Source organism: Electrophorus electricus, chromosome 3 (genome assembly GCF_041902795.1).
Source record: "Electrophorus electricus isolate QZ-2024a chromosome 3, ASM4190279v1, whole genome shotgun sequence".
Taxonomy (NCBI): domain Eukaryota; kingdom Metazoa; phylum Chordata; class Actinopteri; order Gymnotiformes; family Gymnotidae; genus Electrophorus; species Electrophorus electricus.
In genome coordinates this window covers 26,354,707-26,371,990 of record NC_137499.1, presented here as the reverse complement: position 1 = coordinate 26,371,990, position 17,284 = coordinate 26,354,707, and the positions used below count along the sequence as shown (strand labels likewise).

Here is a 17,284-nt window from a genome sequence, read left to right as displayed (position 1 = left end):
CTGTGGTATTTGACAGGACAACAGCTCAGGACATACACATGGAGTGTTTTCTGGAAAGGTTGCTGAATGTGACACAACAGAAGTGAATCTTAAAAAATGAACAGAGGAACAGCAGAAGAGGATTAGAGCCGTTGGGCTCCCTCTGCTCTGGTATGTCATCTCCTTATCCCACCCACTGTAGGAAAAGACATCCTTTAACGAGCCAAGAATCCCAAATCCCCACCCCAAACCCGTAGGTGCTGTCATGGTTACAGTAGTACCGAGTGTCAGTACGATGCCCATTGATGCACGCATTAACATGGCAAAACAGGTAAAGAGACATTTAGGTGTGCCGTTTGGTTGCGTTTACTAAAATCAGGACCGCTGTGACTCAGCCTGATGAGTGTGGTTAGACAGCGTTCTCATTGGCTGCTCACACGTGGCTCAGAAGGCACTTTCTCCCAGTTGATTTGAGTCAGACTCCAACAGCCCAGTGCCCAGGAAAAAGTCCCACCGTCATATCAAAAGGCAACACCAGCCAATATTGACATGGTTTTCTCTACTGAGGAGGTAGAGTTCTGTCACCATAGTATGAAACACTTCCTCTTAGCACAGAAATGGCACAGAATCTGTGGCTGTGACGCCTGGCTAATTTCCTTGCAGGGGACATGGCTCGCCCTACAACACGCCTCCTCGGGGCAACCGGAAACTCCCCTTATGTGCCAGACCAAACAAGACTGGTGTGTGCTTAGGTGGGGTTTGGGGGGGGGGGGGCTCTCTGTCAATCTCTATTAAATCTGAGCACTTGAAGCGAAAAACCCCGGCGTGAGTTACACACTCCACTGTGACAGAGGGCACATTGTGCGCATGGTGTCTATGTGCAGCGTGTCTGAGTCTGTCTGAGGTTGAGGGGGCGGGCTGCTCAACGCCTCCTTTCCCGTCTCCGACAACGACAGCGCAGACGAGCTCACACACGCGTGGCCACTTCACGAGACATTTCAGAGGAAATTCCCAGCAAACCAGCGTCACAAACATACAGCGGGGAGGGTTTTCTCTCTCTCTCTCTCTCTCGTTTTTTTTTTTTCTTTCCCTCTTCCTTTTCCTGGCCCTCCAGAGAGTTCGTCAGAAAGAGACGTGGAGGGTTTGACTGAGGTGAGACTGCAATTAATGGAAGTATCCACGCAGCCAGACATGCCTGCCTTTTAGCTGGGGAACAGTCCGGGGGGGGGGGGGGTGTTTGGCTTCATGTTTGGGAATCAGGTTAAGGTGGTTTGCCAAATATTACTTAGAAACCGGCATGTACAATTTCTCAGAACTCCCGTTAAAAGCATCTACCCAGTTCCAGTACCGCTAAATGCCGATTCGTTAGGATGACCGCATGGTTATCATGTCCATCATTCGTCGTTCAGAAAGCCATGTGATACTGTCACTCATTCACTAATCACAGCTGAAGCACACTTTGAAACCTGATGCACTGCTACACGGCCCAAAGACAAAACAACCAACCGACCAATGGCCAAAAACCAGACTGTTCATCAACAATTAACAGGCTAGGTCGATAGAACACTCAAGATGACCGCTGACCAAGTGCAATCATTACTAAAAACCTCACACGTAACCCATTTCAGTGCATCCAGAGAACTTGGAAAAAGTCCATCATTTGTTCGTCGCATGTGCCAACACTGATGGCCATCTTACATGAGTAGATGAGACCCACCCCAAGCAGGCCCGCGCTCCAGGCTGTTAGAACCCGCGTGGCTGGGTGGAGTCGTGCTGCCTCACGCCCATCACAATAATAACCATCATCATCATCAATCATCCTGTCCCTCTGAGCTGCTGGCTGTGGGCAGACCCGGTAGTCACGCGTGACCTGGAACTGCATTCACCTTGACCTGGGGGTAGGTCTTCCTGTTCTTCTCGCTGGAGGCACCTGGGAGGCCGCCGTGGGAGGGGCCTTCGCAGCCATAGCGAAATCGGAATCCTCTCTGCAGAGTAATGAAAGAAAGGAGTTATAACAGTGCTAATACACTAGTTTTAGCACAGAGTAATGATTATAACAGACTAATGCATAATAGTAGTATGAAAGCAACAATGCCCTTGATGGTTTCGATATCAAACAGGCTGGACTGGCTAGTAATCAGTGTGATGCTTTTAAAAAAAAATAATTTCACCATTGGGATTCATCTGCAAGTAGCTAACATTACCTGTTTAGGCTGTTCTGTAATTTGAAGACAAGGTCCCTCTAGTGCAACAGAGAAAAGACAACATGAGAAAATGTTGAAAAGTAGCAAGCCACTGTATTCAAACCACAAAGTGGACCTCATGTATGGGTACAGAGTAACACCAGTTACAGTTAATCAAACCCAACAATCTGTCACAGAAACAGCGTTAAATTAAAACTTCTGATTGATCTCTCCTGCCCACACATTCTCTATTATAGTACATTACAGTAATATATGACAAAGTATTTCACTTAAACCCTTCATGTTTTTTTTCGCGATCTAACTGGCGGAAAGCTGCCGCTGAAATTGTTTTCATATTCGATTGTAGTTTGGAACTCTTTTGGATAAATTGGACTGCCCAGGCCGGACCGCTTTATTCTCATGCACACGGGACAGGGGTATTCAAGAAGTATACACACGTGCTAAGTGTGTGTGTGTGTGTCATTTTGAGACCAACTTTAATGATCAAGGGAGTTATTCATGTAGGTCCCCCCCCCCCATTTCGAGGCAGACATGATTATCAGCTGCACTGAAATGTCACTTTCTGACAGAATATTTTGAGAAAACCCAAGAATCAGTTCAGTGTCAGGACGCATGCTTAAGCAATCACAGAAAGGCTATGAACCTGCACGAGGAAATATGAATTGTGCTGAGGTAACCAACCCCCTTTGGCTAGGACTAAGGCATGCACGTGCATGCACATGCGCACCCGTGCCTCTTCCTGTGCTGTACAGGGACGTGGCCCTGACCACATCCTCCTCACAGCACGGTCCTGTCAGCCAGGTGGTTCGAGAGACGCACCTGCTACCAGGAAAGACTTGTTGCGTCCACTGCACGCACAAACATGCACGCAAACACACAAACACGCACGCAGAAGATATGATGCGACCTCCACTCTGCAGGGACTACAATTAACATACAACACACTGACGCAACACATCCAGGGCACGGATTCAAAGCCCACCCTTAGGGGGTCTCCGCTCCGCACCGCACCCTTCAAAGTCTGCGCCCAGCTCTGACGCGCCGGCCACCGCAGATCGAGGCTCTGTCCTGGAGCTCTTGAAAAAGGATACCCGATGCCGCAATGATATCATTCACACCGAGAGCTCTCTGAGGTAATCGGCATGACATAATCCATCTTTGGGGAGGAGCCAACAGGTCTGGGGGATGCCAGGTGCCCATTGATGCATATTTACGCAAATTATGTAAATGACCCTTCAGACATTCTGAGACAGCTCAATCCCACAGGAATCATGTAAATAAACACAGAAGAGAGAGGAGAACAAAAGCAGAAGAGGACAGCACTATGACAAACTCACTGGAACTGAATATCTGAACAGTTTTAGCAGCAACCAGAGCATTGCTTCAAAGATTATTTTAAAATGTTCAAACTTAATTCACTGAAGCTGTGGTCTGATTTAGAAGTGCACATTACACAAACAGGACAAGGAAAGCCCAGGAAATTCAACTTCATCAAGGCCAACATTATTCCTAGAAACGCCGAAAGAGCTCAAACTGTGGGTCCTGTAGGGCACAGGCTACGAATTACATCCATATTCTCCTTATTCCTTAATGCGAAGAGAATACAATGTGTGCCATTTCTTCCTGACTGTCCAACAGTGAACCTTAGCTTTTCTACTACTCGTTAAAGTTTTTTAAGCGCAATCTGATTAAAAAAAACAAAAAACCTCTGAGCAGTATTTGGTGAAAGACTGAGCGGTATTGATGAGAGGGTGTGAGCTGTACTTGGAGAAAGGTTCAGAGTGTTTTTTGGTAAAAGCTTCCTTAAGTGACTGCGTACGATGAGGCGTGGTTCAACCGTCTGCCTAATGTCAAAGAGAGAAGTGAAAAGAGCAGAAAATAGAAACAAAGCTTCCTTCACACTCTACACGCTCTGTGTGTGTGTGTGTGCATGCATGCATCTGTGTGTGTGTGTGTGTGTGTGTGTGTGTGTCTGCGCGCGCGCACACGTGTCTGTGTGCGCGCGGCATCGTGTACTATAACAGTGTTACGGGGAGGGCAAATTTATGCCAGCGCTTACAACGGAAAGTCATGGAATGTCATCCACTTGACATACGCTGATCTTCAGTTACTCGAGTTGAGACCATAAAAATGCACACATTTGTTTTCTAATCTGCCATAGGCTCAATTAGTCAGGAGTCATTACAGCTCTTAACGAGGCCGTCAGGTGAGTCAGAGCAAGTGTCGAGACACGGCTGTCTCAAAAATTAAGGCCTTGTCAAAGATCCAGGTGGAAGGGAACAAAGTCTGCTTTGTATTCGTTGCCCCCATGACACGACTTCCACGCAACGATCGTAATTAAATCTTCAGAAAACCAGTTTCGACCTTCTAACGCCCCTCGTGTTCCGCGTGCTGTCCCTGAATGGAGTTGTTCTTGACGGCAGACCCTCTCAGGCAACTGGCCCAAACGCCAGACGTGAGGTCCAGAGGTGACCACGGCCACACCAGCCGTGCTTCGTGCAAATGACAAGCCTCGATCGTTCTCTCCCTGCGATGGGGAGTACGTTCAGCACCAAGCTAGCACTTTACTTAAACAAACCACGTTGAGCTCCATTCCTAAAAAACGAACTGCTGCCTGAAATGTTATTCCACGTTGCGGTCTGCGGGATTCCCAGGCTCTGCACGGCAGGACATGAGAAGTGAACCCGAGCCAACTGCTGGACGCGCTGCAGATCACAAGATCATGACGCTACTGGTGATCTACTGGCAGTCCAATTGGGGATGGGCGGTGAACCCTTACCTATCCTTGGAGTGCTGGTGTGGGGCATGGCCGGGAAAGCCTGGTCCATGGGCTGAATCCACGGATCATAGTCAATGAACTGCACAGAAGATCAGAGAAATCAGAGCAAAATAAATGGATATCCAGTCTGTGCCATATTACCATTTAACTAGCTTTTGGTAGAAACTGTGTATCTACCGAGGCAAAAACGAGGCTGCAATCCATTTTCTCAAAGCATAAACATTTTACGTGCAAAAACATTTGACAGTGGAAGCTGCAGGGGGCTACGCGCCAGAGCCCAGGATTCGCTCGCCCGTTCACTCCGGCGGCACGAGGGGCGACGGTGAGGGTAAAACAGCGGCCGGGTCGCGGGGACGCAGCGAGCTCTCTGCATGCAAGCCGCGAGCTGGGACTCTGAGCGCCTATCGCGCATGAGGTAACGCTGAAGGGAAGGCAGCGTCGACCACAGCAGGCAGGAAAAAAACAGCAAAACTCGGCAGCTTTCTAAGAGACGTTTCCTGTGATTATTCTCATAATTAGATTTTACCGAATGCAGCAGGCCTGACAAATTATGTGATCTCGAACGATGCTTTGTTCAGGATTAATAGGTACGCTTATGCACCGAGCGCAACGCAGCATTACTATAGAGTTGCACATGAAAAGGCCTGTAATTGCTGCGGCTCTTTCGTACTCTTGTATTCACAATACAAAGACAATGCAACCAAACCGAAAAAAGGAACTAGCAACAGCAAATTTTGTCAGTAGGTTAACAACCACTGCCCACTGATTAAAACTACATCATACGATTATTTTTTTCTGATTAATACAGATCCTGTGTTAATCTCACCTGTGGGTGATATGCATCCTCTTCAGTCATGGTTCCTGTGGGGGGTGGGGTGGAGAGTGGAATTATTTCTTAAAATTAAATTAAACACAAACACAGACATTTAACTGCGATGATATGATTACAGTATGATAATAGTATACTAGTTACATAAACAAGACCTTAGATTTCAATCAGTTTAAACCTGATAATAACCTGATCATTGACCAACAATTTAAAATACTGCATCCCAAGATCGCCTGCATAATTACTAAGTTATTAAGTTCAGGTTCCTGGCCTTCTTCTGAAATGTTTTAACGTTTTAAAACCCTAAGCCAGAAACGCTAAAGTTGAGAGTACACCCAACTGACAAGGAGGCGAATAACACGAAATGTAAAACGACATGGGGGAAAAATGATCCAAAATCAAAACACATTTAACAAACACGAACACACTGACTATAATTCACAAATTGCTTTTGGTTTTTTTTAACATAGGTAACGGCCCAAATCCTGGCGCTACAACGGAAAGGGAATTTACCACGTTCGCTTTTCATAAGGTAAAATAAATCGGGTTAAGACTGTGGAAGGCGGCGTGCCATCCTCGCCTGCGCCTGTTCACGGTGAAGTCAGTCAGCCTCACAGCCAAACCGCCCCGTCCTGAAGTAGACCAACCCAACTCAGACTCGCCCCGGACACCTGTGCGCTTCGTTATACTCACCGCCGAGCTGAGCCGTCGGTGTTAGGCTGCAAAGTCTCGTCCCAGGCGAGTTAATGTTAACTGGCTAAGCTAAACCGCTCAGGTGACTGGTCAGAAGTAGGAAGTCACAATGCTAGCTAGCTAAGCTAAGGTAGCTTAGCTCACAGGAGGAGCTGATTAAAAAAAACACACTCACAGCAGCTCCAAGCTGCAAAACAGGACTATAAAGTTATGCTTGCCTGTTAGTTACTTACCTTTGCGAAAAAGTGTCCAAGATAGAGGATCAACATGAATTTGTTGCCTGGCCGAAAGCAAATACTGAATGATTAAAAACAAAGTAGCTAGCTAGCTAGCTAACTTAGTGCTCCATGTAGGCTTCTGAGCGTGTGTTTGTTGATACACACTAACCTAAGCTACTTACGGTACTCTCCTCATTTGAATTATAGCTAACGGCTTCTTTTTAAAAATCTAGGTACTAATGGTACTTAGAAAGTACAAGCAGACACATCAATGATAATATTCTTTCATTGATGATACCAAGAATATCAGCCAGAATCAAGTTTGTAGAGAAACTTGACTTCCTTACTGGAAATTCCCTGACGTATCACACGTTTTCTACTATTGGCCCATGCCATATGCCCCCTCGTGGTCAGGGATAGCGATTACAAGCTTCATTTAAAAAAAAAAAACACTTGAAATTTGCTGTTTATGTAAAAACATTTACAGCATATCTACAAACCAATATGACAAGTTTCAGGTTTTATATACTATTTAAAAATACAAATTTGCATTGGCATTTTTCTCAGATACCTTCATTGATCACTGTAACTTTCATATTCATTTCCAGCAAATTTGGTGTCATGAGTTTTCTTAATATTTGTATATTTTCCTTGCATAATAAATTTTTTTCCTTTGCATAACACTGAATGCAATACTTCACTCTCCTTACTTAAGTAAATACAGTGCTTTCTAAACAAAGTGTAATGTAGAGAAGGATAATGTGCATTATTGGGGGTATCTCTCCCAAGGATAGGACAACAGACCATACTTGCATTAAGGCAGAGGAAGATCACAGGTGCAGGACTATTAATAGACCTCCAGTTGTTCGAGGATCTCATCCTTTGGAGAGGTGTTGTGTGCTTGCTTCACGGTGCTTCTGACTTGCTCGAGATCAGACTGTGCACTCTCACATGGTACCTGCTTCACTGTACATTCAGCAAGACTAAGAGTACTGAAATGGCACAGATCCCTGTGTGCAATTTTGTCCCACACCTGGCTGGTGTAGTCTTGAGAAGCACAATCAATTTCACCAAGAACCCTCATGTTAAAAAAGGGGGAATCTAAACTTGCTTTTGCTGTATTCTAACCCAAGGCAAGTGGGGTTTAATTCAATATGGAAAACATAAGAATGAATTGGGAAGGATATTTTTATGGTATTTTAACCCTATTGAGGATTTTTATTGTCCAGCAATAGCAATGTTAGTCATTTTTGATGTCTTAACTAGTGCACTTGCAATACATTTTAATGGAGTATTATTTCCATTAAAAAAAAATAAAAAATAAAAAAATGTATATATATTATATATATATATATATATATATATATACACACACACATATTATATATATACACATACACACACACACACACCCTGTAACTACTTTAAAAAAAAACAACCCCCCCCCCAAAAAACAATTCATATTCATTATTGATCCTTTTCCCATTGTTACTCTTTTCAAATGTTAAATTAAACCTAAAATCAATTAAGATTCCATTTACCTATTTTATGAAACAAGTTGATCAAATTTATCAAGTTTCATCTAATGACATTTCTGCATTATACACTTCAAAATATAGTATTTACCACCAATGATACCCAACTGGAGAATCAAAAGAATGTAGTTAGATTCTTCATAAAATTAAATTTAGATAAAAGTAAAGGTATATTTTAGTCAGTCATGACTACAAAATGTTTGCTATAACCAAATGTACAGGGTTAAAGAAATAATCCTACCACCGCACGCAACCCACGAGAAACAACAGAGTAGCTTGTTGTATTGTACTTTTACCAACTTTATTGAGAAAACAAAATCAACAGCTAGTAGAGCTATTAGCTGATCGGTCATCAATCAAGAGCTTCGAATCATATATTCAGTGCAACAAGCAAACAGTGTGAGTCGGGGAGAAAGGTGATCTCCTTATTTAAAAACAATGGGGTGGGGGGCAGGGAAGGGAATAACAAAATAAAAGTCCTCAAATTAAGTGGACACGCCTTTTTGGCTTAACACTGTTAGCAAAGAGCCTTTTTCAGCGAACCACCAGTTGACTTCTTGTCCCCACTGACATGCATAAAATAGATTTCATATTCTTTGTAACTGCTGATGTAATAATGGGACTAACTTTGTCCACTTAAACAGTCAGTTATAAGCAAGAGTATTATTACATTTCACAGACTGTATCATTGCTATTGTAAAAGCTTATAAAAATGTGACTGCCAACCCAGCAATAGATCGCTCATGAAGGACCATTTCCTGTATTTTTCTTTTATAGCACCTCCGGTATGTGGCGTGAGTTAAAAGCGACTGATGACTTATCCGCTTCTTTTTATTGTCTTCTTTTAACGTCATTAAGAAGTGCCTGGGAGTTTAATACATGCTCTATAGTCTAGACCCAAGGGCATATTATTAAAGATGAATAAAAAGTGATTTTGCTATGACATCTCCTTCTTTGTAGCATGACATTTTAAAAAGGGACACAAAACAACTGAACAAAAGAACTAATTTGGTCTGAGACGGCAGGGAGTGGATGAGGGGTGCCAATTCACTGAGAGGGGAAACAAAAGAAGACTCGGTTATTGAATGTTTTTTCAGCTATAATGCAGACTTGATGTGATGTTTCTTCAGTCATCACATGGCATACTTTTGAGTCCATTCCCGAGCTATTCTGTTGTACCTGGAGAGCAGATACAGAGAGAGAGAGCACAAGCAAGCGTAAGTGAGAAATTAACAGTGGTGCTGAAGAGTGGTAAAAGTCACTCCCTGCATCAGTGAGCATGACTGCCAACTGTACTCCAGCCAGCACCATTCTTGGTGCAAGAATAACCAAGGTGAAGCCGTGAAGCTCCCTCCCTCTCCTCCCCAGAGTAGACCAAGATGCCACTTCCACTTCTCTGGACTTAAAGCTGGCAGACCCCCAAACGCACTCTCTGGCTCTCATACGCACTCGACCCACACCCCTACCCAGATAAATAATGCCCTGATGCCTGGTCTTACCCCTAGAGCACTGCTCTGTGCACACTCTGGCCAGCACATTATACCTGAGGAACTAAGCAAGTAGCCCTTCCAGACTACAGCTTTGATAATCTTACTAAGAGAGGGAAAAAAAACAAAAAACTTCTACATCTGTCAAAAAGCTTATTAGCACTTAATTTTGGCATTTATTGTGCAACATTAAAAAAAAAGTCACTTGTCAGCCGACTACCCTGGCTTCGCTCATGCCAGCACAGGTCCGTGAACCCTGAGCCGTGACCTTCGACGTTGACCCCACAGCAGCCAGACCGACCATTTCCAGACACAGTCAGCCTAGGTTTATCAGTCCCCTTATGCTCACTAATCAAAACATTAACTACAACTGGCCTAGGAAATGTCTGGCTGATTGTCCCAGTTCACTGCCTGGATGGAGTAGGCTGCTCCACACTCTGGCTGTAGTCACGACCACACCTTTGACCTTGGCTGCCTGTGGGCTAGATCCGTCACTCCTATACACACCCGGTTTAAACCTTTAAAACTCCGGTTCATACAAATATTTCCTGAAATACAACATGTGAATACTTTGTTGAGGAAACTGTACAATTGTTACTCAAGAGGAAATTTAGGTAGCAGTGATTCACTTTATTGGTGAATATCCTCATTCCATAAATCAAAGGACATGAGGAAATACTTACTTTTCGTTGTCTGTTTTGTATATGCGAGCTATCTCTGGCACTAGCGGGTCATCGGGGTTTGGGTCACATAACAGTGAACAAATGGACAAGAGAACTGCAACAGAGCAAAGGCCACAGTCAGAAAGCTCGCAGTCCCACAGCTGTGTGTCGCATCATAGCCCCCCATAAACGGTCCGCCTCTCTCCGCTTACCTTTAGAAATAGTTAATGCTGGCGACCACTGTGATCTTAGAATATCCAAACAGATGCTGCCGTTACTGTTAATATTCGGGTGATAAATTCTTGTGGTGAAAGCAACCTGTGGCAGAGGTAGAGAGAGGCTTTTTAAAAATCTGCAAACAGATCCAAATTTGATGCCACAGGGAAATGAGAAGAACCGTAATTATGGTGAAACAGAGCACATAAGGCTGGTTCACTGTCTTACTTGCGTGATGCACCGCAAACATTCACAGGCTTTAAAATCAGCAATCAAACTGTAAACACTTCCGCTGGGAAATTCCCCAAGATATACGCTAATGTTTTCCTTCATAAAAAAGTAAATGTTTTCAAACATTTTAGGAAACTCAGAAGGGAGTTTATGACTGTTCCAGGGGTCGTGTGTTTCGAGAGTCAGCTTGTCTCCATAACACCGACTTCATTCTGGAGGAACCACCAGGTTCTCATGGTGATGGAACGCTGGCAGACTGGTAGAGCTTTGCTTCGAGTTTCTACAGAAGGGTGAGTCTGGCTACGTACCTTAGGCGGTTTGAATGGGTAGTCTGTAGGAAAATGAATGGTCAAGAAGAATACGCCCCCTTGATAAGGACTGTCATTCTGTGAAGAGAATGACAAGAGACACCCGTGGAGGTCAGCATGTCAGACAAGGCAAAGCAGTGGTCATGAGTGAAAAACGACCAAGGCTTGTGTCACGAGGAAGCTAAAGATGTAGCGTGTGCATACTCACAGGTCCCATAATAGTAGCTTGCCAATGAAACACTGCAAAACACAGAACAAGAAATCAGAAAGAGAGCAAGAGCAGGTGAGAACATTATGTGTTGTCACATGCAGTACAGAATCAGTAGACTACTCACAGTCATCCCCCACTGGTCCTGCAGAACACTGTGCTGGAGGGTCCCGGCCCAAATCAGTCAACTCCTACACACGCACGCACACACGCACGCACGCACGCACGCACGCACACACACACGCACACACACACGCACACACACACGCACACACACACGCACGCACGCACACACACACGCACACACACACGCACACACACACGCACACACACACGCACACACACACGCACACACACACGCACACACACACGCACACACACACGCACACACACACGCACACACACACGCACACACACACGCACACACACACGCACACACACACGCACACACACACGCACACACACACGCACACACACACGCACACACACACGCACACACACATTAATGTGCTGAAAAAGCCCCAATTCCAGAGCATCCAGGTGTACTCAGGCTGGAGGCATGTTCTCCTCCTAACACAGGCCCAACACAAAGATGAGGTTATGCTATAGCAACATATCAGTCTGTTACCTGTAGAAGGAAAAGGTGTAGAGTGAGAGAGAGAGAGAGAGAGCACACAAGGAAGAAACAAGACAAGAACAGAAAGACTACTCTAACCCACTACTTTTCAGATCAGACAAGCACTGGTTCCTGCCTACTACCTACAGCACACAAATCTCTCAGGTGTGGAGGGTTCGATAACAGAATCGACAAGCTAAGTTGAGTGTTAGATGAGGGGAAACTGGTGGCCTTCTCTCAACAAGAGCGGTAACATCACATCGCAATATGAACGACTCGCACACCTCAACCACCAAACCACAAGGCAACAGAGAAACTGGCCTCGGATCAGCACAAGAAGGGAGAGTTCCGGCAAGCCAACACCTTTGCACCCTTGAGTGATGCGGGGCCTGCCATCAGCTGGCCAAGGTGCATTTCTGGGTAATCAGGGCCAGCAAGACGCTCCTAATCGCACACAATCAGTCGTGACTCCTCACTGGCGGCATGATGACGTCTGTATCTAAGGAATTGTTCTGTGTACAACCTGCATGCTCACGTGACCGGGTTTCTTTCTGAGCTACTACTACTGCCTTTCTACAGGCTTATTTTCTGCACCAACTCAAAAACATGTTTGGTGGTTTCCATGTGCATGCTGGGAAATGGAAGCCTACAAGTTTACCCGCCCTGTCAATCAAAGGCACAACTAGAAACAAGGCTAGTAAACTTTCTATGACTAAGACTGCAAATTGCAATCAAGACCACCATCATGTCACATGCATGTTTGGTTTGTGTGTCTGTGTGTGTGCACGCATATTGTGTGAGTATAGCACATGCCAGTCTCAGGCATTCCAGAAAAGTGCGTCTTCAATGTTTTGATCAGTCATGATGTTTACATGATCCAACAAACAGAAATTTTATCTAAACTAATTCAAGTTAATATGTCTTACTGTGATAAAGGTTTTACTAAAGAGTTTTAATTGATGCAATATATTCCATACTGCAATTATAGCATATAGTGTGACAATTCATTTGGCATTTGAATAACTGACTTAATTATTGTGCTATATAATCAAAAATACCACAATCAAAAATTCTGCAACATGATTTTGTGTTTGTGTGTGGAAGAAGTTGTGAGGGTTTTTTTTGTTTCCTGCTTGTTTGTTTTAAATATCCATCCTGAATTTTAGTAAGAGCAGCCAATGGTCCGGAAGCAGATCGATCAGCTGCTCAGACAAAGCGTGGGCACGTACAATGTAGTGCAGAAAGGAGATCGAACGACAATTTATGAATGAACTGAGCTTCTGGTACTGATTGGGGAACTGGCGTGGGTCTGCCATGTCGGTCTGTCGACAGCTTAAAAGTGCGCAATGCCACACTGCCTTTTGCAAAGGAGGACCTCACAAGCAATCGCAAGGCGGATGCTGGCACAGTGCAGCCTCGTGTGGCATGTGAGAGAGAGAGAGAGAGAGAGAGAGAGAGAGAGAGAGAGAGAGAGAGAGAGAGAGAGAGAGAGAGAGAGAGAGAGAGAGAGAGAGAGAGAGAGAGGAGAAGAACAGGGAGAGAATGTGGGTACACACAAGTACTTCGCAGAACTCAAGATACCAATTTCTGAGAAAGCAGGTTCACCATCCTTGTCTTTGTTTGTGTGTGTGTGTGTGGTGGGGGTGTTGCAGGAAGAGGTTGCTTATCTGTGGTTGTAACAACAAAGCAAACGTCAAGTGCGTCTGGTGCAACACACAAAAGGTTTTAACAAGCCGAGTGTGAGAATGAGAAGAGGGAAAGCAGAAAGTTCTTGCCCATTTCACACGTTCGGACAAGAGACAGATAATGTTATTTCTCTGAGAGCCAGAGAAAAAGGGACAAGACAAGGCAGAGGAGGAGGGAGAGAGAATGAAATGTCAAAGGAACTGTAGAGCAGATTCTGGAGTTTTACTCATCACAACAGTCTGCGGCTCTGGACAGCGGCACTTGGGTCCTCCATGTAGTCGCGCATTTCTAGCGCAGAGCACGGCAGAAGACAAGCTACTGTAAACAGGAGCAAGATAGCAAGACCTGTACTGTTTAGATTTGCAGGGGTGCATCCTGGGTAATATCTAAATGAAACCGTGAAAGCAGGTTTGGAGCTCAGGCCTAAGGCTGTCGCTGTGCTCTTGGACAACACTGCTTCCTTACAACATTTCTTTAAGAAATGACAGTAACAATACTAAAGACTAAAAGTAACAAGGCTAAAGACTAAAATAAAAGTACTTGTCCTTGAATCATGTATAAATGTGTTAAGTGTTCGTTCTGCCTGACAGCACTGATATCTTACATTTAGCGTTGTAAAAACAGTGATGCACTGACCTAAAAGGTATCCTGCATCCATTGCGGACTCTTACAATTTTTTATAATAATGGTCAATATAGTACATGCTCATTTCTGGCCAAAATAACATTCTAAACAAAGTTCTGGTCAAAATAAATCTGTGTATGGTAGAGGGGAACAGGACCAGATAGCACAGGTGAGAATTTGCTTCCATACTGATTTCTAATTGTTGTAGAAAATAATGTGGAATTTAACAAAAATGATGTAATAAAATCAATAAGAATTTTGAGTTTTCCCAATGTCCTTAATTGTAATCACATATCTGTAAAGTCAGAACTTGCATTCCTATAGATCTCCAACAATGGCGGGCTGCCGCTTAGACAAAGCCAGTTTTGCCTTAAACGTTATAAAATATATTTCCTCAGTGACTCTTGTCTAAGAAAAGTAGAAAGGAAGCATATTAATTTAAAGTATGACACAAAAACAGCACAGTAATATAGGACAGTGGTAACGGCGGCTGCTATTTTTAATCCTGCATACTTCTGACGGGATATAAGAGACCAACTGTCCCAGTCCGCAGTTGAGAAAGTTTAAAAAAAAAAAAAAAAAGAGCCAGCGTGTGCAACACCAAGGGTTTGCGTTTCCTTCAGGGAGCTCTCTGACGGTCCCACGTATGCTTGTCCAAGCATGAGCTCAATTGTCAGGTTTCAGTATTGATGAAATAGCAGCAAATGTTCGGGAATGAGCATTTTGCTGGGTACATGCACACAGCCAAGACATTCAACATGACTGCCTCAGTTAGCTAGGTTAGTTACTTAAATATCATTAATACTTTTTTGTATAAAGGGAAAATTGGTGCTCGTGCCATGTTTAGCGGATTGACTGTGTACTTCACACTATAACAAACTACTTGTAAAGTCTGTTCTGTAATGATGCCTCGTTAGCTCCTAGAGGACTTTAAAGTAACAGGCTGCAAGGTTTTTGTTAATGCTGGCAAGAAAAGGACAGAACTCTTGATGCACATTGTATTAGCCAATCTCGCCTATAAACATCCCTCAACGTCACCAAGCCCTGAAGACCTTAGTTATCTGATCCACCATACTCCGTTGCATAACTTCAGTTTACCACCTTCACAATGAATCAAGTTATCGTAGCTATACTGCATCCTCTTTTGTGTATGAAAAACCATCTGCAGTCTGAGTGAGCTCAGCCATCTAACCTAACGGCAAATGAGAACACGATCAAGCAATACTTCTTAAAGACATTCACCAAATGGCCAGGGCTCTCCGCATATTTTAAAGTGGATTGGTAAAAGAGACCGTATAGCAACCTAGCCAGCTAGCTAACTGCCAAAAGTCAAGGAAATTCTTACGGTCTGACAAGTAGCTAGCTACCCCGTAAATTACTACACATAATTAAATAAGCCTGGCTTGTTACTACAGCTAACCTCAACTTCAAAGTCATTGGTGGAATGGAGTGACACTGGTTTAGCCAGCTAGCCGACGTTAGCTGGCTGGCTAACGTTATCCTTACCTTCCAGCTGACTCGCCTACCTAATAACATGAATTTAAATAGCTGTCACACACTCAACCAAACAACAGCAAGTTACCTAGCGATTTATTAGAGATTTACCTGACAAATTGTAAAGAACTGGATTAGGCTCGGTAGCCAAGTAGCTGACTAATTTAAAAACATTGGTCACTTTTGCTAGGTAGTTAGATTATCAACCCTTTATGGTACCATAGACGAGAACGATTACTGTGAAAATTGATTGTTTAAGACACAACTAACCACTACCGGCCTAGTCACAGAATAAACGGTCTAGCTAGCTATATATTCATAATGTTAGTTAGGTTAGCTTTCTAAATACGATTTAACCTGATTGCTAACATATACGGCTGTTAAGTTAGCTAGTGTTAGCCAGCTAACAAGTGTAGAACTGCTGACAGCATTAACGTGAACTTGAAGTCAATTTACTCAAAACAAATTGACTCGTGAATTCAAAAATACTCAAATTAAATTACCTTGTGAATTCGTTTCAACGCCATTCTGTCTCTGCAGTGGGTCTGCTCGCCGAGGAATGGGGAGATATCGCCGGTGAACTCTGGTGTCTTGCTAGCTAACCGCTAGCTTTTTGCTTGCTAGCCAAGCAATGTGGATCGTGAGCTAGCTAGCTAACTAACTGATGAATGTGATTGGCCCCGCCAAACCGACGGAACTAGATATTTAATGTTAAAATCAAGGGACTGTCAGAATACAGAAATAAATTATAATAATTAACCGTCTTAAACTGCCCCTTATCGGTATTACATGTACATCGGATAACGTTAATGCTGAAGAGACCGTACACTCGGGCCCTGCTTCCACTCTTGAATGGTGTGTATCCTCTCAACTCTCTTTCCACAAAATGTCTTCTCTTACCGGAACTACACACACCCATGCAACAGGGCCTGAATAGAGACCACCTCTTCCCAACCGTGAGATAGTAACGACCACCTCCTCCCAACCGTGAGATAGTAACGACCACCTACTCCCAACCGTGAGATTATATGCCTAAGAGAACATGTTATCAGTTAACATCATGTTAACATCATGTGTTCAATGTTGTCTCTGGAACACTAGTGAATAGGAGAAATGGCGAGGACGAACAGAGCAGCCTAAATGTTTCAAGGAACCGTCAGGGTTATCTTTTGTTTGTCAAATCAATGGGTCTGACAGTTGTGTTTTAATGCAAAATCAACTCTTATTAGGTTTAATGCCTACATTCTAAGTTTATTAACCACCATTTACAGGGCTAGGAGATACGTTTCACAAAGTGAAATGGGGAAAAATACACTGTAGGCCTACGTGATTTAACAGCTGGCTTTAGGATATACCCAAATGGCGTGACTGGAAAAGTAGCCCTGAATGTTTTACATTTATTTTCGATACCAAGCTGCTGAGAAATTGCAGCTGACAACCATTCCAACGCGGGATTCCTAATATCTTAATATCTCATGCTGGTTGGATCATGGCTAATAACTTCAATTTCCAGTT

General features: G+C 43.8%; 2 protein-coding genes across 6 annotated transcripts in view; both read right to left on the bottom strand.

Annotated features, from left to right (window-relative positions):
* Window positions 1–7,054, bottom strand: part of nfkb1 (nuclear factor of kappa light polypeptide gene enhancer in B-cells 1) — a 32,289-nt gene extending 25,235 nt beyond the window's left edge. The window contains exons 1-5 of one of the 4 annotated variants that reach the window (XM_027027055.3): window positions 6,718–7,054; window positions 5,789–5,823; window positions 4,963–5,041; window positions 2,184–2,221; window positions 1,866–1,964 (exon numbers count right to left, since the gene is read on the bottom strand). In XM_027027055.3, coding sequence (XP_026882856.2) covers window positions 1,866–1,964; window positions 2,184–2,221; window positions 4,963–5,041; window positions 5,789–5,818 — 246 coding nt within the window. In that variant the 5' untranslated portion in view covers window positions 5,819–5,823; window positions 6,718–7,054. Of the gene's footprint in view, window positions 1–1,696; window positions 1,844–1,865; window positions 1,965–2,183; window positions 2,222–4,962; window positions 5,042–5,788; window positions 5,824–6,304; window positions 6,424–6,484; window positions 6,576–6,717 lie in introns of those variants that run through there. The other 3 variants (XM_027027056.3, XM_027027054.3, XM_081710832.1) reach the window with 3 other exon arrangements.
* Window positions 7,055–8,513: 1,459 nt separating this feature from the next.
* ube2d2l (ubiquitin-conjugating enzyme E2D 2 (UBC4/5 homolog, yeast), like) lies at window positions 8,514–16,663 on the bottom strand. 2 transcript variants are annotated; one of them, XM_027027057.3, is made up of 8 exons: window positions 16,273–16,663; window positions 11,477–11,540; window positions 11,350–11,381; window positions 11,142–11,219; window positions 10,599–10,704; window positions 10,408–10,501; window positions 9,384–9,416; window positions 8,514–9,287 (listed from the first exon to the last, which is right to left on the bottom strand). In XM_027027057.3, the coding sequence occupies exons 1-8, from the start codon at window positions 16,294–16,296 to the stop codon at window positions 9,149–9,151; spliced, it is 570 nt and encodes a 189-aa protein (XP_026882858.1). In that variant the 5' UTR covers window positions 16,297–16,663; the 3' UTR covers window positions 8,514–9,148. The 2 variants fall into 2 exon arrangements, with proteins under 2 accessions (XP_026882858.1, XP_026882859.1); XM_027027058.3 differs by having other exon boundaries at window positions 9,145–9,416; window positions 16,273–16,661.
* Window positions 16,664–17,284: the final 621 nt, after the last annotated feature.

Excerpts from the sequence above, each read along its gene's own strand:
- ube2d2l (XM_027027057.3), bottom strand. The coding sequence starts at position 16,296 with ATGGCGTTGAAACGAATTCACAAG. Across the intron at positions 11,382-11,476 it reads AGGACCAGTGGGGGATGACT|TGTTTCATTGGCAAGCTACT; the intron begins GTGAGTAGTCTA and ends TGTGTTTTGCAG. Across the intron at positions 9,288-9,383 it reads GCTCGGGAATGGACTCAAAA|TGAATTGGCACCCCTCATCC; the intron begins GTATGCCATGTG and ends TTCCCCTCTCAG.